The sequence below is a fragment of the Thunnus thynnus genome, chromosome 8 (genome assembly GCF_963924715.1).
Source record: "Thunnus thynnus chromosome 8, fThuThy2.1, whole genome shotgun sequence".
NCBI classification, from domain to species: domain Eukaryota; kingdom Metazoa; phylum Chordata; class Actinopteri; order Scombriformes; family Scombridae; genus Thunnus; species Thunnus thynnus.
Genome location: NC_089524.1, coordinates 18,344,309 through 18,366,114, shown reverse-complemented (window position 1 = coordinate 18,366,114; position 21,806 = coordinate 18,344,309). Strand labels below are relative to the sequence as shown.

The window sequence follows — 21,806 nt, the reverse complement described above, 5'->3', positions numbered from 1 at the left end:
GACACAACTGAATATGATTTAATTGATTATTTGAATTTAAATTTAAATCGAACAATAGAAATAACATTTGGTGGAAATATGCCAGTTTAACAGTCAGATCCAGGAAAAGAGAAAGATAAAAAATAAAGTAATCTCTTTTATTTCATCATCTATTTTTACTTTAAGTTTCAAGTTTATGAGATATGTTGATGTATGTTGAACTGCTGATATTATGAGCATAGTTTAAATGAATGGCCGAAAGTAAAGAGTAACACTTGCATATTAAACTCTTTCAACTTTTTAACCTTCCAATTTTGAAAAGATTATTATTACTTTGAAATGGTTATGCATTAACACCTTATGTTAAGGCTCTCATTTCTAGGATGGTTTGAATTGCTTTATTTTCAATTGATGTGTTGGTCTAACGATGAAAACTGAGCAGCCTTGTGAATTGTTAACAGTAGTCTAATACAATTATGATTAATATACTAACCATAATCATAGGCAAAGTGATATTATTACTACTACATATACATACTACATACATGTGAGTTGTCATTATTGTGGTCAGCATCTGTTGATCCCCGGACTGTCCCTTTAACACAGGGGACGGGGCAGTGCATTGGTTGGTGCCGTGGATGTTTGGTTGGTGCTAGATTTGAGTAGCCCGAGGGGCGATCGCGAGATTTGTAACCTAACCCTAACTTTAAGCCTAACCCTAATAACACTCGCGAGAGTTCACCCCTCTGATCCAATCCAGCATTTATCCATTTGGACCGCTGTACGCAAACAGTGCTGTGCGCCTGCGCAGGGTGCATAGCAACACTCTGGGGCAGCAGAGGAGACGGAGGTTCGTTTATCCGCATTTCAGGGACGAGAAGAGGTAAGCCAAAGTTAATTTCTGTGTTAACATTATATTTCGACACGAAATAAAAACGTATCATTTGGCGCGGGTCTTTCTGTCGACCTCTGTGTCGGAATATACGGCCGTTTGAGTCATGTGTGGCTTGTTAAATCGCATCCGGAGCTGGAAGCGCAATGATTCCTCAAATCATCCCCGCTTGTCAGGTCAATACACGGGGCGCTAACCAGCCAACACACTCCCATGGACGAGAGAAAACTGTTAGCAGCCGCAGTGAAGCTAACAATGTTGTTTTTAGTCCTTCTTTGTCCCGTCTCTCGGGTAAGTCATGTAACGGGGCGGCGGCGCTTTGTTAGTTTGTTTCCCCTGCTGGTGGTGATCTATTTTGGGTAACGTTAGATACGAGCAGGATTCCCGTAAGTTAACACATCCATGTGTAACACTGGCCAGCAGCCGCCATTGGTCACTGACACTTTGGTCAAAGATTTGTCATGTTCACAACACAGCAACGCCCTTTGACGCCTGACCAGGGAAACAATATTATTATCCACTCTTTCGATTGTAATCTTAATTTATTTCTCAAACATGGAGGAAAAAAGAAAAAAATAACTAAAGGGAGCGAAGGTTTCATACTGTATTATTGTCCTGCATTGTCTTACAGCTTCCTTTTCCATCAGCTACGAGGTTTAAGGGGATTTCCCTGAATTGAATAATGTTATGCTGTCATTTGACTCCTATCAGATACTCTTTTTAGTAGCAGATGGTTATAATAGTTCTTGAAAATGTGTGGCATGAACCCCTTTTCAGTCACATTAAATTATTAGGTCATTTTTGCATTGTAGGACTCCCAAGACCCAACAGTAATGTTCACTGGCTTTTACCCTACTTAGTGTTTGTCTCAAGAAAGAAACAACGGAAGAGGTGTAGTTTTTAAGGACAAAGTTAATTATTATCTGACTTGTATCAGCAGGTTCAAAGCTTTACATTTATGTGTTTGGTTTTCTACAGATAAATCACCCCAAACAGACTTGCAGGAATCATGGGGAGTGGTAAGTTTCATGACAGTACACTCATTCTTTGCTCCTACAGAGAAGTTCATGTGAACTTAATCACTCAAATTTCATCAGAAAGTCCTAATCCAATTTGTTGTCTTTTTTTTCCTTTTGTGTTGATTTTTGACAAAGTTTGGCACTCACAACATAGTCGTTGGAATGTGACTATTCAGTTATCTTCTGTTGTCTTTAGCACACAGTCCCTTTTCTTTCATGTTTTCCGACATTTTGCCCCTAATTTGTTTTTGCTTTTCAAGTCTTGCGCTGATCACATCCCTGAACTCATGAGTCACACGGACGCCATTACTTGTAAACACAAGTAGCACATTAGACATTCCCGGGGCATGTTGTGGCATCTTGTGCGCAGTTTCTGATGAAAAGTTTATGTTTTTATGCTGGATGTGTAAAACAGAGGGCTCCTCTGTCTCTCAGAGTTCATTCCTCTAGTTTCTCTTATGTGGCCCAGGGATTGATGCCTAAATCAAAGGAGCTTTTGTTTTTATGCAGAAATGTGGGCACTGGGCAGCGCTCGGCTCTGCTCCACTGCCTTTGTTTCAGTCCCCACCTCACTCCCTCTCCCATTTTTTCAGCATCTCTATCCTCTTTTTTTTGTTCCTCATGCCTCACTCTTCTCTCTTTCAATACACTCTCTCTTTGCTTAATTTCTTCCCCCTTTGCTTCCTCTTCCCTGCTGTTCCGCTTACTGACTCACTCCTTTCCTATTATTCCTGTCTCTGCTTGTTATCTTGATTCATGCTTTTATTTTCTCTCACACATCTCTCAATCTTACATCCTCACCACCTCTTTGTCCTTGTCTTTGTCTGCTTCTCTCCCTCTAAAACTCCACTAACTTCCTATCGCCCTCCTCCCAGTGTTCCTGCCAGCGGACGCGGCGCACTCGGTGCTGCGGCGGCTGCGCAGGGCCAACTTCCTACTGGAGGAGATGAAGCAGGGCAACATCCAGAGGGAGTGCCGAGAGGAGGTCTGCACCTATGAAGAGGCACGCGAGGCTTTCGAGAATGACGAAAAGACGGTGAGGGGACGAGAGGCACATCACATCAGATATACAATACTTCCTCTCCTGACGACTAAAAAAATACACTCAGGAGTAGAAAAGTAGAATACATTAAAACTCCTGCCACACATTGTTTATGGCTACATTTGCAAACCCACATAAACCACTTAAAGGAATAGTTCAGATTTTTCTGACATACAGTGATATGAATAACTCACCAGTTATAGTTTCTGTACAGGGCTTTTATCTTCAGCAGGGAGTCACATGTTCACAGATTTCCCGGTCAGTATATGACTGGTCAGACAGAAATTCCCCACAGCTCACAGGGTCATTAAACAAACACATTTCAAGCAACAACACAACAATTATCCACAGGGTAGTACACAAATTAAGTTATCTTCCTGCTGCTTAATTCTTCTTTTGATCTGACCGGTCACTGGCTGCAAATCCTCAAATCAATATTATTACTGTTGAGTAACTCATCCTTTTAAAGTGCTACTTTGTCAGGTTCATATATCCAGTAATGGAATTCTATGCCAAGACTGGTAGCTTGTGGAATGTGGGTGTTTTTTCAGGAAGTGATGATTATCAGCAGGAAGAACAGCCGAGTTCATGCTAGGGAGGGAGGCGTATTTGTAACCATTGTGAGAGGCTGGAGAGAAAAGTCACGTAGATGTTTGTGCAACAATCATGTGGTCGCTTTTTGTTCGGGTGCTGTTGTCTCCTGCCTTTGTGTCGCGGTAATCCAGATAAAAAGTATTCATACAGTGGACACTGTGTGTACTTTGACCTTGGATTTTGGAAACAATTTTGTACCATAGTGTTTATACTGAATAGAGATGAGTCTTACGTTGAAGAAAATATTTGTGATATCTTAATGGTTTTGACAGCATGTGTGTCTGTGTTCTGATTGGCTGCAGAGACGATTCTGGGAGGAATATGTGCGGGAGAGTAGTCCATCTGGAGGGCTGGAGACAGTGGTCGGCGGAGTTCACTCTCTCTACCTGATTGTGCCATTGCTGCTGGTTGTGCTCATCATCGCTGCTGTCGCCATCACAGTGTGGCGTTGCCAATCCCGCAAACGCTCACAGCGCAGCCCCAGCCTGGGACACTCACATCACGACCACGTCCTGTCAGTGGTCTCTATGGACCATTGGGGGAGGGATTACCACCACGGTGACCAATCAGAACTCAGTGTCCACAGCAGCCCAGCTTATCCAGGCTCAGAGCTCACATCAGGAAGAGGAAGCGCTGGTGACCCTCCACCGTCTTACGAGGAGGCTGTGGGCCATGCTGACGTCCATATAGAGACGGAGCCACCTCCACAGTATGACGACATAGTCAACTCCAGCACGACTAATGTCACCGGTGGCCATGAGAAGTAAACCTGTCTTTCACTACCATCCCAACTAAAGCCCTAACCAACACTAAGACCATCTTATCGTTTAGCAGCACCACTGTTGTGGTATCACCAGCCTTCCCCATTCGACATACAAAGAAACACTACTATCTGTCTGGTTAATGGACTAATGCAATCTGTGCCAGAGCCAGCGCTGTTGAAATTTGCACTAACATTTCATCAATGAGGTGAAGTGAAAGCAGGAAGGAGAAAATTATATTGCAATACCAAAACCAACAATCACCTCAGCTGAATTGAAGTTGCATCTATGCTCTCACACTTTAGCAAATAATTTAACTCAATAGACATAACAAATGTTGCATGTGGCGTAAAGAAGAAAAATGGGCTCTGATCGCCACAATGAAGGACAACTATGTGTATATGGAGGTTGGACCGATGCTTTACTGAAGGCTAGTGCCAATCTTTTTAGACTTAAGTGGCCAATATTGGATATTTTGTACCTACTTATTATATCTTTAAAGCTGGAGTGTGGGACTTTTACATATAAATGAACATCCAATACATTCAAGCCCTTGCCAAATGAGTTTACACAATGCGGATCATACATCTCTCTGTATTTCACAATATACAGAGTTTTTAAATCTGGTGTCTGGTATGACATTCCTGTGCCGGTGCACCCATAGTGATGCATTGTACGTCAACCAGCAATGATTGGTTTCCTTTCAGATTTTCTGGGGAAATTACATCATGTTTGGCATCTCGATGGGTGCTCGGCCCTGAGTTATCTTTGTCAAACCACAAGGCATACTGGGTATGCGTGGCTAAAAGCTGTAGGACTGTTAATATGTCACTTCAGTTTTAATATTTTTTCAGGCAAGAAAGTAACAATTTAGACTCACAATATGTGGTCAGTTTATCCAAATAACACCAATTTGGACAGTGTTTTTGTAATTACTCTGACTGCCAGAAGGGGGATACAAAAGTTCTGTGCTGTAGGTTTAAATTTGAGCTTTTTGTTATCAAAGTATTTACTGTTTCCATCAAGAATTTTATACATTTTCGATTTGCAAAACCTTTTCTTTGCAAGATTCAGAAACAGCATTTAGACCACAGAACATCAATTCCAGTGATACCAAGACTAATTAAAGCTGCGTTAAGTGATTTTTTTTACCACTAGCAGACAGAAAGAATCAAAAACAAATTCAAAATCAGGCATTTTTTGTGCTAACCTAGCAGACAATTATCTGCTCGTACATTCAGCAAACACAGAGCAACATGAGCATTCCACTTGTTTCATCCTACTGTTTGTGACCAACTGATTAATCTATGTCCAATATTTACTTGTTAACTCTGGTTTGGTTGACCAATTCCTGAGAAAAATACCTAGGTCTTTAGACTGCTACATGCTAAGATTTCATGGCTTGGCTTGGTATGCTTGGCTTAGTTTGTTAACTATGAATGGCGGGCTGCCCAGTTTTATATCTGGGGTTAAAGGGATCATTAGCCAAGGGCAGAGTTGGGTGTTCATTCTCAGTGGGTTCGACACTACTAAAGAGACTTCTGCATCATAATCAGTAATATGATTTGTTGTTTATCAAAAATATCACTTAATGCAGGCTTAAATAGTGAAGTTGCCAAACTAATGCATCAGTCCAACCTCAGTATACACTTGTGAATGTTTTAGAGTTTAAAATTCAAGATAAAGGCCATCAGTTGTAAAGGGGGGCACTGAAATTGGTTTTGTGTATGCGTGTCACATGTGCTTATATTTTGGTAATGCATGCAGCTTGGTCTGTACGCACGAGGTTGGGTCTGGCTCTGCAGTGTTTGTTGATGGTCAGAGCTCACTGGCCCATGTCCATCTCTGGGCCGTTGACTGTTGCTAAGAGCCTGCTTTAACTGTGAAAATCTTTCCCTACTCTTTCCCCCCAAAGCTAACGTAACTGTGTTGGATATGAGTTCAGAGTTTGCCTGGTGTGCTACTTTCACTGAAAATACACTGAAGATTTTTCAAATAGGTTTGCAGCTACCTACGGTATAAATGTAAGTTGAGGAGTGACTTGCACAGGATTGTGGGACAGAAAGCAATAGAGACAGAAGCTTTGGGAAAAGAGTTATCAGGGGTGAGAGATTCTGTATTTTAACGCCACTAAGGATAGAGTCCATGTTTAGCATGTGTGATGTATTTGTATATAAATATGTATTGTATGGGTGAAAGTAAGTATTGGTGAGATTGTTTTTTGCTGCATAGGAATGCAGTGAATGCATTGATTCTAATGTAACTGTAGTAGGTCGTGAATAAATGAAGGCACTTTGTGTTGAAGCTCTAAAGGAGCTGTTAAATGAAAACAAAGACACTCTAGTTTGACGTGTTAAGCATCACTCTCAGCAATAACGATGTCACTGCAATCTTCTGGAAAAAAAAGGTTCTTGTACTCTATATGCAATATTGTTGCATACACTCTAAAAACCAAATATATCAGTCTAATGTTCACCGGTACTGATAAATGTCTCACATGTCCTTTTCACACCTTACAGACTCTGAGCACTGATTATTATTCTACTTTTTTTGTGAGTTGACCTTTGAACCTCAGCACTTGCTATGACCTTGAACTGAGTTGTGCTGGTAGAGGTAGCCATTATGGTTAGGTCAGTTGTACTGTTACTTACAGAGCCCTGTTTTTACAATGCCTTATCAAACAAACAAAATGTTATATAACAATAAATGCAAGGGAACTTGTTATAAATCCTTGATATGTGCAGAAGCTTGAATTAATTTGTAATAAAACATTTAAAATTTGCTACGTGTTTCTGTAATTACATTCAGAGTCTTGAGAACTTGATCCAATGTGTAAAAGAGTTTACTGAGTGTTTTCATCAGTTACTAACCTGATGTACTCACCCACACTGTCATTTTACACATGTATGATACATTCGGTCTATTCGCTGTTGGAGCATATCATTTCAAAGTTACATGAAAGGGATTACAGATAAATGTGTAAAATGATACACAAGAAATTGAGAATGAAACCATAAAATAGGGTCTTGGATTTGAGTAGTTCTTTGTACTTTCAATTAAGTGCCGTAACAAATAGAGGATATATGATTCAGAGGGGGGGTTATCAGTCAGAAAAAGTAAGTTTTAGGTGGCATATTAGGGTCAAAGATGTTATATAAAATGAAATGAGAATGATCAGAAACCTGGATATGGTGTTTACATGCCACAGTATCTCATAAGCAGAGTATTCCAAAAACCTGATCATAACCAGAGACTTTGTATCTAAAAAATGTTGTTTTGGAAACATTCTTCTTTCTTCTAGCAGCCACCTGGCCTTTGAGTCACACTCATCCTCTCTGAGTAACATGATCCAAAATCCTAGTATTGTTAACTGCTGTTCAAACAAACCAGGAAGTGATTCATTAACCACAAGTGAGCGACCAACCACAATGTAAATGGTACTAAATGGGGAACACCTAATTTCCTATTATTTAGCTTGGATTGTCAAAGAAAACTTCATTCTAATGAGCAAATGCACTGAAAATCAGTTTTAATAAAAATTGATACCAGTGGTAGAACACACATACACACATGGTGGCTCAGTTTGTTCCATTTTTCCCTTTCAGTGGTCAGTCCAGACAGGTCCAAGTAGTGCAACCCACATTTAGCCCAAGTATAGAAAAAAGGTGCAGCTAGTGTTTGACACAAACACATTTTAAAAAGGAGCACATCAATGTCAGCTGACCTAAAAGCAGGTACAGTGGCCACCTGTGAAGTTAAATCATTTGGTTTTGCTTTACTTTGCCAGGCAGTCAGTAATGGCACAAAGCCCAGTCAAAAGTGTAACAATACAAAGTCTCATTATCAGTACTAATGCCAGTGCGATTAAGTGTTAACAAGGCTGATTTGACAAAACATAGCAAACAGGGGACAGAGAAAAGTACCGTCGCAGAAAACACAGGTCACAGCATTATAAAATACAACAATTTCCTGGATGTTTTGTCCATGTTGACATGTAAACTTGTGAACACTGTGATCACACCCACTCCTTTGGGTTTCGTAACACTTCTATCATCTCAGCCTCTTGGGTACCTTTGGCAGGCTCGTGCATGTACTCCCACCTGAGGATGAAGGGTGAGTTCGTTACCAAGCAACAACATTACTCAGCTCATTGCTGACATATAAGGGCAGCACTACCACTCCTTGACACTGGTGTTAGCTTACCTGGCAGTGAGGGGGAGGGACATGAGGATGCTCTCAATTCTGGAGCCAGGTGTGGCCAAGCCAAACTTCACTCCTCTGTCATACACCAGGTTGAACTCCACATACCTACAACACAAGCACACAAAACCTACTGTAGATTTATGATGTATTAAGTGGACACTGCTAAGCTCTGTTGATCCTGTTATTGGTCCACAACACCTAGTGGTTTGTGCCTATTTCAGCTACAATATGAAAATAAACTTAAAACTTGCTTGAGATGTGTAGATAAAACAGAACAGTGAGTAATTTAGAGAAACTTATTCTGCAGATTATTTTTAGACTATCAATGTCATAAAATTGTGAACCATTATGATTTCTAGGTGACATCTTCAAATGTCTTGTTTGGTGCATCAAAAGTCCAAAGTCTAAATCCAAAAATAAAATTCTGTTTACTGTCATTTATGGCACAGAAAGGCTCAAAATCAAATTTGAGAAGCCATAACCAGCAAATATGTGTTATTTTTGCTTTAAAAAAATGACTGAAACAATTATCTGACTAACAAAATGATTGCAGATTAGTTTTCTGTTGATTGACTAATATAATAATGCAGCTCTGGAATATTTCCTCCTCTTTATTTTTTGCAAAAGTTATTTTACACAATAATTGAGATCTTCCATATTGGTGCATTTACAATATGTGCTGATGAACAGCTCTGATACAGTAGTCATGGCTGCAGTGAATCAACTATGCTAAACATGTATCAAATTCACGTTATCCTTTGTCCATCTCTGTTTACTGTTTGTCCTCCAGGATTGTCAAATGCACAAATCAACCTGAAAGACTGTTCAAACTTACTTGTGCTTTAATATGCATAACCACAAACTGTAACATAATTGTGAGTTTACTGCCAAAGCTCATTCTCAAGCCATCCTCTCTAGTCCAGCCTCTTCTTTCTCCTACCTCACACTTCATCTCACCCATCCAATCATTCTCAGAGTGTCTGGCTCACTATCACACTTCTTCCCATTCATAAAAAACTAGCTCTTTCCTCAATTCTGTTTTTTTAATCTCCCACCAGATGACTCAATACTCCCAGCTGGGGCAGAGAGCTATGCAAGAACCTGCTCTGGCTTTGGACCACATAGTCTGCAGTAGAGTCTTAAGTCTACACCAGAAATTTCGATAATCCATTTTGCATCTATTATATTAATTATTTATCTTCATAGTCAGTTTGATAAATAGCTGAAATCATGGGAGATCCTAAAACTAGGAGTTCTGAGTGACTGAACTAAAATGGGCTAAACCATGCAAAAAAATCACCTTGCAAAATCTAACAGCCAGCAGTTCTTTTGTGAATCAAACCTTATGTCAAATACTCACCTGCCTCGTCGTACCTGCTGCCAGTCTTTCTCCTCATCAGTAAAGGGGTCTTTAAGGTGTTTGTATATTATGGGCAGGTAGCACGGCACCACAGTGCGGGCGCAGCTCTTGACGAAGTTGAATGCCTCCTCTTGACTGGGGCTGTCCAGGTCATCGAAGAAGATCCCTCCTATACCCCGAGTCTCTCCTCTGTGGCGGATGTAGAAGTATCTGTCACACCTGGACAACAACAGAACTGGATTAGAAAATAAGTTTGTTTCCCTGTCAAGCTTTCTGTTTGGTTAATGGTGGAAGATTCAACTGTGAAAACAGTAAAGATCACAATATGCACTACATGAGGTACATTAGCTACGAATGGCTTGTTCTGTATTGACCAATTCTGAGGAGCTGATATCATATCATAATATTTAAAATGTAAATAGTTTAGATAGCATATTTATAATTATATAGCATTCTCCATTTATTAAACTTCAAAATATGTAGCTGCCCGGTAGCTTTAACATTGCCTCATGTTGTCTGCATTTAGTCAGTCCTCCACAAAAAAACTACTAAAAACTAATTTACAGCCAAACAATAAAATACACAACTGGACCTAGATACATCCACAGTGGGAATTTTAGTCTGAACTACTTTTGTGTTCCCTCACAATTAATTTTGAATTAACAAAATCCACTTATGACCAGCCACATCAGATAAACCACACCCGTCTTTTCATATCCCCTAAGGTCATTCACTGGCCAACGTCATGTCTCAACGGTTTTTCTGCGACTGCAGATTTTAGGCAGAGACTTCCTCTTATCATCATCATGCAGTAAGGATACACCCATTGTGATCCACACACAAACACCCAGAAATCAGGCCTACGGATGCGTACGTGACTAAGTACAGGACCTAACTTTCACTGTGACAGTACCATTTCTTGAAGTCGCTGTAGTACTGCGAATGGTGCTTGTCACAGGCCTCCTTCAGGGTGTTGTGGAAGTGAAAGGCATCTTCTTTATTGATATAAACTGGAGTCAGGTCCGTTCCTCCACCAAACCACCACTGCTTAGAGCCTGGAACACACACACACACACACACACACACACACACACACACACACACACACAAGGGTTATCATTCATTCATGAACTCAATAGTGTCACGGACACCAACACACAATTGTTGACGTCAAGTACTGACAATCACACACTCACCATCTTCCTCCTCGATCTCAAAGTATCTGTAGTTGAAGTGCACTGTGGGGATGTGGGGGTTCTTGGGGTGGATAACGGAGCTCACTCCCATGGCACAGAATGGCAGCTTGCCTGAGAGAAAACACCAAAGATAACGTGAAAATTGAAACACACACAGTTCAGACATTCTCACTCACTGAGAGTGAAACAGTAAAAATGGATTTGTAAAGTCCAATGTAAGACATAACTGTTTGTAGATGCAACAATGAATGAATATCTGTGTGTGTACTAGAAGAAGTGCTGGGTAAATGGACAGCCCGATCCATGATGTATAACTCTTAATGTAGGTCAGCACACCTCTGGTCATAAACTATGTCAAGGTTTAAGCTTGCATACAAATATCAGGTAAACAAAACTTACCATCTTTCCCTTTGAGGACTTTCCCTCTGCTCCTCATCTGCTTGGCAGCCTCTTCTGTGAGGTTTCCAAACACCACTGACACATTGACTCCTGCCTTCTCAAACACCTTTCCATCTTGCAACACACAGCTGATTCCTCCACCACCTGACACACATACACAGACAGGGTCAAAAGGGGATACATTACAGAGATTGACTGCTCTGCCTCCTGGCAATACAGCATTTTTGCCAGTTTATGGCTGTATTTCTTGCATGCATCTGTGGCCATGTTGCTTTCAGGACAAAAACACGCAGCATACTTAAAGTTGCAGTGCTTGGAGAATCTCATAGGTATTATGATCAGGATGAAAATGGATATGTCCTGCTCCATACTGAGCTCTGTAGTTTATTAGCTGAGCCCGCCCTCACCTTCCTTTCTGTGCCACCGGTCCACCTTGAACTTCCCACCGTCCACCTCCTCCAAGGCTTTGCAGAAGTCGGCCTGCGTCTCCATGATCAGCATCTCCATCCTCGTACGCATCTCCCCTTTCCTCCCCTGCAGCACACCGACGTCGGTGACCGGAAGAGACATGAACCCCCGGCATCTCTCCAAGATATCCCCCTCCTGCTCCTTGTCCTCTGCGGCTTTGGGTATTTTCGTTGCCATTTCAGCACGCTGGAAGTGGCTAGCGTTGGCCAAAAACCCTGCTACAGCCGCGGCAGCTGTTACTGCTGCGGCTCCGCTGAGCGCCAGGGCCCCTCTTCTGCTCCGCCCGGCTGCAGCTCTGCCTGCGGTCCCATGGGACATGAACCGCACGCCAGTGCCCCTGGAAAACCATCTTGTTCCCGTAAGCAATGACAACGACGGGCTGTGAGTGGAGGCTAACGGCAATTGCGACACTCCTGCATTAGCAAGCCCTTTTAAATGTGAAATCAAACATCGCCTAGACGTAGTCTGAGCTGTTTTGTTAACTGAGCAAAAGACGATGGTGGCCATTTGTCGGAAAATCACCCGCTATATTCTCGATGTGCAGCGGCCGTTAGGGTAATAGGCGTTTACTAACTACTCAAAACATTATCAGAAGTTGTGAGCCTACGTGCTGTCAGTCATACCTCCAGTCAAAGTGCGTGTGATTCCTCGGTAGTGACAGAGGCCGCTCGGGAAATGTCGTTCTGTGTCATTAGCAGCGCTGAGTTCCTCGAGCTGTGAAAGTCGACACCGAACTTCAAGACCCACAATGCAGTGCGCCGAAAAATAAATGTTGCATTCAAGTACTTCTCATATGCTCCGCCTCCTTCGTTTAAAAGTAAAGAGAGGAGTTCAAGTGCGTGCTTATGTTTTTTTTTTTTTTTATCACGACATCCCTTTCATCCAGTCGTCTACCGCTCATCTGCGTTAAATTCACTCAACCTCAATAACTGCAGTTTCCTGATGCAACTTTAATTATACTCAGAGAGTCTCGACATATTTATTGTTGAGGTTTAAATTATATTTTGATCATCTTTGCAGAATTAAAATCCCAACATTGCCTCTTAATATTCCTAATATTTTAATTAGCCTTTCTATTTTATATCATATGTTAATAGTTTTCTTCTAAGAATATGGGACCGAAAGTCATTTGAATGATGAGCTGGCACCACTGTCTAATGATAATGTGTTGTCAAGATGGCTACATCAAACATTAACCAAAGTAAAAATAAGCTGGGCCCCTGTATGCAGTGATGTGGTTACACTCAAGTTTGTTTATGAATTAAAGCTTATAATGTTATGGTAAATAAACGACTCCTTTGTTAATCATCTTTGTTCTTATTTTAGCCGTGTTATATTGTTAGCATTTTAAAAGTATTGTTTTATCTGTTGCCTATTTTGTATTGCTTTATTTTTAATATTAACTGTACAAGATAGGTAATAATACAAGACCCACCTTTAACCTTTTCTCATTTCAGTTAATATATGGTGCAAACTCCCCAACAAATGTGCAATTAATTTAATCATACAATCCAACTGACACGCACTACATGTGGGGACCGTTTTATCGTGAATTGGCCTTTTTATCTTCCTAAATCATTTTAATTGAATGCTTTAAAGTGGGCTTTAGCTAGAGAACACTAGTAAAGTAATTTTTATTATAACTCATTGTAAAATTAATAAACAGCGACAGTGCTATTTTTAAAGTAACCCTTTAAAAATTCCTACAGGATTACAGCAGTTCTTAATTCTGAATAATTTAAAGCAGGGTGTCTTTCCTTGTTTGTAGCCTACATGGAGATTTTATGAGCTGCAAGCGAGTTGTGGTGTGTGCATGTGTCCCGTATGCGCATGCGCAAGTAGTAAAGCGTGTTGTCGGTCTCCATGACGACAGCTCTAATAAACCTTTAAAGGCTGTGGAGAGACTAGTAGCAGATTATGTGCACAGGTGTTGTTCCGCAGACAGCCAGGCACTGTGTGGTCCAGTTAGATGAAGAAATAGTCAACAAACAACCCGGCTGGATGTCTTCTTTCACCGCTTTTAAGTCAACAAGAATACTGCGCAAGGACCTGCTGCTGGTGAGTTGACCAACAAGCAACAATTCTTCCTGCTATTTATTCCCAGTGGCCAAAATTTGTGCTAATATGATTTCTATAGACGCCAAATCTGCCCTACAGCTCACCCTCTTACTTATATCTGTCCTGTTCATTTTAGAGCTATATAAACAAACAGGATTATAATCTATGTATGTTAAATTCTGTTTTAATAATTCTGTAGCCACTGAAAATGATTATGCCTTGACAGAAACATTGATTCGATAGCTACAGTAAACATAACCTAAAATGTCAGCAGACATGTTGGAATAACAATTAAGAGTAGTTAACCCTGAAGTACTGATTTCTGTCCAGTAGGTGACGACCAATCGCACAAGCAACACAACACAACACCAGTACAGTCCTGTATAACTAATATACATACTGTGATGTGATGATGGCCAGGCTGATATTGACGAGGTGGATTTATGGATGATATTAGTACAACTTCCATGAATTCGCCCCATCGGCTAAGCAGGTTTTGCAATGTCCACATCATAATACAATATATAGCAATTTTCATATTTGTATTAAATTATTTTTTATTTGATTCAAAGTATTTTCTGTAATGTTACTGCTATTTGTTTGATAGCACGGTATTTATTAAAAAGCCTAAATTAATATAATTCATAAACATTTTAATAAAGTGACAAACTTTTGAAAATGAAAAACTTTTTGTATGTCTGTATCCACAGTTACAGCATATGTGTCTGTGTCATTATGAACATGCAGACATGTCAAAGATGTCATTAAATATAGATAATCCAGACAATCAAAGACTACACACCTTGTGCTACATATTTGTAATTCTTTGATTTAACAGTGAGATTAAAACTTATTATGATTTAAAAATATATGCAAACATAATATATATAAACATTATTTTAAATATAAATAAAACTGAGTTTAGAAAAAGGTCAGTAGCCCTGTAGCGACCTTGTTTGTAATCATCATTACAATTCATACTTACAAGTAGTTGGGCTAAAAATGGGAGTTTTGTTCTGAGGAAAGGTTAGTTGGTCACCAAAACATTAGAATTGATCTTCTGAGGAAAATGAATGTCATGGACATTGTCTTTGTCATGGACTAAGTGTCGGTCAAGAGGAAATCATTCTAAAAGAAAAAGTCCTCCATTGGAATAAAAATCCATAAAATGTTCCTTGTTATCTGCCTGGTAGATGTTGAGATATTTTGCTGTGGACTGTCAGTCATGCTTACGTTTTGTCTCTGATCCGCTCCCAGTGATAGAATATGACTGAGGTGGTTCACACAAAGTCCCAGGAGGAGTATGAGGACGACTTTGAGAAGGATCTAGACTGGTTGATCAGTGAGGAAGATCGGAGCGAGGACCAGGTAAGTGAGTCAGCCTGATTGCATCTCTTTTCCTGCTTTCTTATTTTTTCTTTTTCTTTATCATCCTGCTTCTATTTTTTTATCATATGAAACTAAGTTTGGCGTACTGCTCTACTTACTCGGTGCTGAATGGGTCGCTGACCCTGCTCCTTGAAAGTGTGACAGTCAATAGTGTTGAGTTACCCGAGCTGGCACATCTCACTACTTGCATGTGAGACCTTCTCTGTTGACATACAGTGACTTTCTTTCTCTCTGTGTCACTGCAGGATGCAATATTGATGAACACACTTACACATGTCTGTTATCGTGCCTGCGAAGTATTGATGTTGCTCTTTCATTTACATTCAAACCTGATTTATAAATGTAGCTGGCTTCTCCACCCCACAGGGTCCTGACTATGAAGACATAGAGGCAGAAATTGACAAAGAACTGGAGGAGGATGAGAAGCATCAAAGAATGAAACGGAAGGAGAAAGGCAATAAGGAGGAGAAGAGTGGCAACAAAACAGAGGAGTTAGAAGAAGATGAAGAGAGGTGGCCCTCACCTATGGAGCCACTGGAGTACGACTCAGATGGAGACAGCCCACATAAGTCGTCACCTATAGTCCCACCTCCTCCGGGGATGGATGACCAGACAGAAGAGGACAAAAAGTACATTCTGGAGAAGATCCAGCAAGCCAATCGGGAGCTGCAGGACCAGGAAGCTCCAGATATGACACGGCACAGGCGGCTGCATTTTAAAGAGACGCTGGTGGACCTGGTGGTGCCTCCGCTGCAGTTTGAGAAAGATGGCAACAGTGAGGTGGAAGGGCGAAAGGACAGTAAGGATAGAGCTAAGGATGCAGAGGAAGTGTCAGGGAAACTGTCTGAGCTGAAACTTTCCCCCCGAGAGAAAAGTGTAGGTGGATGTGGAGGATGCAGCAGGACTGGGGACAACAGTGAGAGAGGGCAGGGGCTAAAGGAGAGCAGAGTCCTTGTAGAAAAAGATGGGAAGTTTGACTTTGTCAGCCTGAAAGAGGTGGAGAGTCAAGGCCTTCTCCCTCCCATAGCAAACAGCTACAGCTCCCTGGAGCAGACTGTGAGCCCCGGTAAGATCCACACTTCCTCCTCCTCCTTCTCTCCTCATTCTCGCGTTGGGTCTTCTCGCTTCCAGCAGGCCGTCAATCATCTACAGGCCCCGAGACCTCCAGCACAGCCCAGGAACAGGCCCAGCTCAGCCAGCCACAGCCAAAGAGGCAGCCAGAGGAGAGACACCAGGCGGCGGGTGCAGTCGGCCACCGGGACACCCTGTCAGGCCACCTACATCCTCACTCCCGAGCAGAAAGAGCTGCGGCAGAAGATCCAGGAGAGGAAGGAGAAGCTGACCAGAGAGGTAGGAAGGAAGGTCTGTTAGATAAAGGTTGGGGGTAAATTCTGAACTTTCGCCAGTGAGTGTAGCACAACATCAAATCCACAAAATAGCATATGCATTATGTTTCCTCTTTAAGGGTTGTTTCTTTCTTAAATAACTCTTTTTAATCTCTTGTGTTTCCCTGTCAGGCAGAGCAGAGGAAACTTGAGGAAGAAGAGCAGAAGAAGCAGGAGAACGAGCTGGCGTTCAAGGCCTGGCTGATGAGGAAGAGAGAGCAGCTTCAGGGGGAGAGAAGGATCCACCGAGCCCAGGAGATGGAGAGAATGAATTCTAAGGTATGGCCACAAGGGGGCACACCAACCTGCTAAAACACAAATATACAGTTTAAAGGAGGATTCAGTGGTGGGACTGTAGCTGGGAAACAGTCACTAATGTTATTAAATTTGTTCAATATTTTACAAGCATTAGGTGTTTAATGGAGGAGCTAAACCCCGCTTGAGAAATCCCTTTCAATTTATGATTACAGGACACAAAATGACCATGTTAACTATTACTTTGCTCTAATGTCCAGTGGATTGCTATAACACAACTGCCGTTCAGCCTAGTTCTGATTTGGTTTAGAATTTAATAAAAATAAACAAGGATGGAATTAAATTTCACTATCTAGCATTCATTTTGTGAAGTTATATATTGATTTCCAGGAGCAGAACTTTTGCACACCTGCAGATCGACAGGTATGTCGGAGAAGACCATGGGCCAAGAACAAAGAACTCCCACACACTGTCTTCTGTGTTTGCAATTAGAGGAGATTTATTGGGAACAACGTTTCGGTACACAGACCTTCAATAACCTGATGAAGGTCTATGTACCGAAACGTTGTTCCCAATAAATCTCCTCTACACAGAAGACAGTGTGTGAGAGTTCTTTGTTCTATATATTGATTTCCAAGAAGTTATGAATTTCTCAGCACATCAGTCTGTCATAGGATACTTCTGCACTTTTTGTTTTTGAATAAGCAAAGAAAGAACTGGTTTTGTAGCCTAAACAGGAACCAGTGCTGCTTTATAGACCAAGAAGGAGGACCACCTACAGAATCTCAAACTTTAATTCACAGAAAATTCAAGCAAGAGCACATCACAGCAGTGGTCACAGTGAATATAAATGTTTGCCATTAACCCACTTTTTCTGCCTCCTTGCTGCAGAGGGACTCCTGTGACCCAGAGGAGGCCTTCAGGTTGTGGCTTCAGAGGAAGCAGGAGCAGCAGCAGAGGGAGAGACAGCTGGTGGAGCTGAAGCGGCTGGAGGAGGACGGTGGTTACCTCCTACGTAGCCGCGAGGACTGTGAGCGTGCCTTCAAACTGTGAGTTCACTTTAATACTTTTACACTTGTCATTTCCTATAGTAATAAAACCTTGATTAATTGTAACTTGATGTTACAACATCACATCTCACCTGCACAGCAATGATTACATTATTTTCTTTTACATTTTTTTTAAAGATCCCCTCCAGACATGTATAAACATGTATATAAAACATTGAATAATAATTTGTGTCTGATATGTTTTTTCCACAAAAAAAGTTCAATTATCTTGTTAAAATTCTTAATATTACATCTACTTCTTCTCCCTCATTAAAATAATCCTGAATATATGAATATGCAAATATTTTTTATTTTAAAAGTTTTATAGCCAGATACAAGATGTATCTGGCTTCACTGTGAAGTTCAGTCTCATTGTATGTGAACTGGAGGCTTCAAATTTCCACATCACACTTGTGTAAGTTACTTATCGAACCAAGATTAGCTCCAAAATAGTTGTGATGTCACAAATCCTGCTCGTAGAGACACGCCTTAAACTCAGATTTGCTGGTGTCTGGTGTAAAACTGCACATACATCATTCTGCACAGTGAAGCTCAAACAGAGGAAACTGAAGGAGCAAGAAGAAAAACATATTTTTGAGAGGAGGGGGACTTTAAGTATTAATGAAGTAATTAAAAAACCCCATTTAAATCAACATCTCACTACATTTTTACTACATATTACCTGGTATTTGTTACCTCAGTCCCTAAAATAAATACACATTATACATGTTCACCACAAGTAACAGATTTGAGCAGATTATCATCTTTTTCAATCTGTCAACACTGCATGTTAGGAAACATTATGTCTACTTTCATAAGTCTATGGCCCAGTCTCCACACTTCTTATGGTGGCCTGTAATTGACATATGCAACAGTAGAGACAAAAGCAAGCTAGTCATTTGTTTTTCTGAGAGTGAGTTCATTTGGATTTTGTAGGTTGAATGTTTTGTAAGCAGGTCAAAGGTCAAAATCCCAGTGCAGGGAAAGTTCAGTGGCATGGAGAGTAATGACATTATGGATTGTGGGTTCTTTGTGATAGGACAATATAAATATTTGATAATTCAGTACCCTGTCCTTCCTTTCTTCCTTCCTCAGGTGGCTGAAGCGGAAGCGGGAGGAGAAGCGTGCAGAGCAGCAGGCGGCTCGCGAGCGTTCCCGCAGGTTGGTGCTAGAGGAGCGGCGCGCGCGACGCATGCGGGACCTGATGTGTACGGCCAGTGAAACCAAGTCATTCAGATTCACTGAGCAGCTGGCCTACCGCTTCTGACACGCACAAACAAACCCAACATGCCCTCTGAATCCATACAGCCAGCATCACCTCATGAAAAAAAAAACGATTAAATTTTAACCACAGACTGAACAACATGGTGTGGAATATAAGGCATAGCTTATTCTGTTTCTATTTCTGAGCTATGTTGAAGCACATTTCTAAAAAACGACACAAAATAACAAAAAAAGTTTACCACAGTGACCTCCACTCAGTTTACCTGGGAAAATAATTCATCAACATTGACTTCAGGTGTGATGAAATGTATTGAATAGATTATTTTTTACTATATTTACCTGTTTTGTGTAGTGGCAGATGCACTTTACTTTAAATAGGGCTTTTAAAAAACAGCTTTAAGACAAGAGCTGAAACATTTGTTACTGTATGCCTTTGACAGTGTGTTGTGGTTACATAGATACTGTATGTATATACAGATACAATAAATTATACAACAGGTGACTTCAATACATGTAACTGTAAAGGAATGAAATATAAATTTCTACTTGTAAATATTCCTGCTGTTTACTAGACATGATATGAAACACATTCTTATGTCATACAAAAAGACGAGTCTGAATGAATAAAAGTACACCATTAAATATAGATAATGGATGTTATATTTTTAATTTATAGGCATGTACACATACATTTTTTTGTGCTACAGCATTTCATAATTAAATATCAGTGAAACAAAAGTGGCCAACCTCATAAAACGACAGGACTAAGTTTCTGGTTAGCAGTTTGAATCTCTGTAGAAACAACAAAGCTACTCTTCTATAATTCTCTCCATTGGATTTACAGTGCACGACTCGGCCTATCATCTGTGTCCTCAACAAAAATATAAAGAATTAAAAGACCGTACAAATATGTATTCCTTGAAACAGGAATGATTGACATCTTTTATGACAAAAGTTCCTCATATTAAATGCTGACATTAACAACAGCAGCTGTGTATTATTATTAAAAAACACATAAATAAAAGTAACATATAAAACACACACATCAGTGAACATGAAAACCAGTATTCTGCTCTGTGTGCCCAGACAAGAGGGGAGTTATTTATCACAAAAACAACAACAACAACAACAACAACAACAACAACAAGAGGAAAAGTGGACAAAGCAATGACAGAAGACATTTTCAGTTTCAGACTCAACACACAGAGGAGGACAGAGTGCATGATCATTAAATATTCAGCATATTAGAACACATCTCTTTCTTAAATCCTTTGAATCAGATATCCAAATTAGAAAAACAGTGCACTGCCTACTTTGATAAAAAAAATATTACTGGCACGGAAATAAAAAAAACAAAAAAAAACCCATTATGGAATAACATAAAGTTGTTAGTAAGGTTTGTAGCATATGTAACAATACTATTTGTGAAGATGAAAATTAATACTATTTTGAACTACTGACCACTGAAATTAAAGTACTTTTTAATGACTCTACATAGTGTTTTTGAGTAAAACCCATTGAATATGTCGCCCAGAACAAGGTATAAGAACAACCTAAACTCCACTGCCGTTCTTCTCTTTGGCTTCTTCACAGTTCAGTGAGATTACAGGTATGAGCACTCTTAAACAGCAAAACAAAGTTAGTTTGACTTTTTTTAACTGGAGGCTGTCATTGGAAGGACAGACAAAAAACAAAACAAAAAAAAAAACAACCCCAAAAGTAAACTCAAGTACTGGTGTGTAGAGAAACATGAAAAAAACACACAACTGACAACACAAAAATGACAATCTTGCACTTCAAACAGTACAAAACTAGAAATGTTCTGATTCAAAGGTCATTCAATAAATAGTTAAAATATATAGAAGGCTTTCATTGAAGGGGATGGGAATGGGTGAAGGGTTTTTTCTCCTGCTTCTACAGTTCATCTTTAGGGTTGATGTTGAGACCCTGACCCCACACAGACTGCGAGTCCAGAGCCTGGATCACCTCATCTGCCTGTAGTCTCTCCTGGGGAAGAAAAAAGAAAGAAATGAGGGAGAAATAAGATTAACTCTGGTGAAGGGAATCATAGAAAGAGAATATGAAGCTTCAGCAAGTCTGTTTTTCAAAGGAAATTCAAATTATATTCAGATTACAGCAATAATTATACCGCCTGCTTCTATGCTTGTACTCTTGTGTTGGTCTGATGTGCCTCCTAAACATAATAACCTGACTATGTTACTTTTGTGGAGAGCTTTTCCACCACTGTCCAAATCTGATACCAGAATTAAATTTAGGCTTCTATGGTCTCAAATTTATGGAGGAGGGAACTTTCTCTTCTGCATCCCCAGTTCATGAGTTAAAAAGACAAGCTTTGAGTGTCTAAAACTGCTTTGTTTGGTAGCATGAGTTGCAGTCGGGTGAAAAAAAGGATTCCTAAATTAACAATGCTGCCCTTTATAAAATCATATTGGTTGATTAAATGCAATTCCCTTCAAAGCACAAAAATGTTAAGAATGAATGTTTGATAATAATGACAACAATAGCGCTAAAT

General features: G+C 40.3%; 4 protein-coding genes across 7 annotated transcripts in view; 2 read left to right on the top strand and 2 right to left on the bottom strand.

Annotated features, from left to right (window-relative positions):
• Window positions 1-747: 747 nt before the first annotated feature.
• Window positions 748-7,068, top strand: prrg1 (proline rich Gla (G-carboxyglutamic acid) 1). Its single transcript, XM_067596891.1, has 4 exons — window positions 748-862; window positions 1,850-1,890; window positions 2,766-2,926; window positions 3,829-7,068. The coding sequence occupies exons 2-4, from the start codon at window positions 1,881-1,883 to the stop codon at window positions 4,291-4,293; spliced, it is 636 nt and encodes a 211-aa protein (XP_067452992.1). The 5' UTR covers window positions 748-862; window positions 1,850-1,880; the 3' UTR covers window positions 4,294-7,068.
• Window positions 7,069-7,799: 731 nt separating this feature from the next.
• cpox (coproporphyrinogen oxidase) lies at window positions 7,800-12,626 on the bottom strand. The gene is made up of 7 exons (XM_067596890.1): window positions 11,853-12,626; window positions 11,446-11,589; window positions 11,047-11,157; window positions 10,764-10,905; window positions 9,851-10,069; window positions 8,491-8,595; window positions 7,800-8,387 (listed from the first exon to the last, which is right to left on the bottom strand). The coding sequence occupies exons 1-7, from the start codon at window positions 12,418-12,420 to the stop codon at window positions 8,303-8,305; spliced, it is 1,374 nt and encodes a 457-aa protein (XP_067452991.1). The 5' UTR covers window positions 12,421-12,626; the 3' UTR covers window positions 7,800-8,302.
• Window positions 12,627-13,654: 1,028 nt separating this feature from the next.
• Window positions 13,655-19,781, top strand: ccdc181 (coiled-coil domain containing 181). 4 transcript variants are annotated; one of them, XM_067596887.1, is made up of 7 exons: window positions 13,655-13,971; window positions 14,305-14,464; window positions 15,229-15,339; window positions 15,727-16,710; window positions 16,878-17,024; window positions 17,892-18,049; window positions 19,145-19,781. In XM_067596887.1, exons 3-7 carry the CDS (start codon window positions 15,238-15,240, stop codon window positions 19,314-19,316), a joined length of 1,563 nt encoding a protein of 520 aa, XP_067452988.1. In that variant the 5' UTR covers window positions 13,655-13,971; window positions 14,305-14,464; window positions 15,229-15,237; the 3' UTR covers window positions 19,317-19,781. The 4 variants fall into 4 exon arrangements, with proteins under 4 accessions (XP_067452988.1, XP_067452989.1, XP_067452987.1 ...); XM_067596888.1 differs by having other exon boundaries at window positions 14,302-14,464; XM_067596886.1 differs by lacking the exon at window positions 14,305-14,464 and having other exon boundaries at window positions 13,657-13,971.
• A 134-nt stretch (window positions 19,782-19,915) lies between these two features.
• Window positions 19,916-21,806, bottom strand: part of p3h2 (prolyl 3-hydroxylase 2) — a 63,865-nt gene continuing 61,974 nt past the window's right edge. The window contains exon 15 of the mRNA XM_067596884.1: window positions 19,916-21,280. Within this exon, the coding sequence (XP_067452985.1) occupies window positions 21,188-21,280 (93 nt within the window). The 3' untranslated portion in view covers window positions 19,916-21,187. The remainder of the gene's footprint in view (window positions 21,281-21,806) is intronic.

Coding starts and splice junctions, on each gene's coding strand:
- prrg1 (XM_067596891.1), top strand. Junction 2,927..3,828: donor TCGAGAATGACGAAAAGACG/GTGAGGGGACGA, acceptor GATTGGCTGCAG/AGACGATTCTGGGAGGAATA.
- cpox (XM_067596890.1), bottom strand. CDS start 12,420: ATGGCCACCATCGTCTTTTGCTCAGTTAACAAAACAGCTCAGACTACG. Junction 11,590..11,852: donor CCGGTGGCACAGAAAGGAAG/GTGAGGGCGGGC, acceptor TATGTGTGTCAG/GTGGTGGAGGAATCAGCTGT. Junction 11,158..11,445: donor AGTCCTCAAAGGGAAAGATG/GTAAGTTTTGTT, acceptor GTTTTCTCTCAG/GCAAGCTGCCATTCTGTGCC.
- ccdc181 (XM_067596887.1), top strand. CDS start 15,238: ATGACTGAGGTGGTTCACACAAAGTCCCAGGAGGAGTATGAGGACGAC. Junction 15,340..15,726: donor AAGATCGGAGCGAGGACCAG/GTAAGTGAGTCA, acceptor TCCACCCCACAG/GGTCCTGACTATGAAGACAT. Junction 17,025..17,891: donor TGGAGAGAATGAATTCTAAG/GTATGGCCACAA, acceptor TCCTTGCTGCAG/AGGGACTCCTGTGACCCAGA.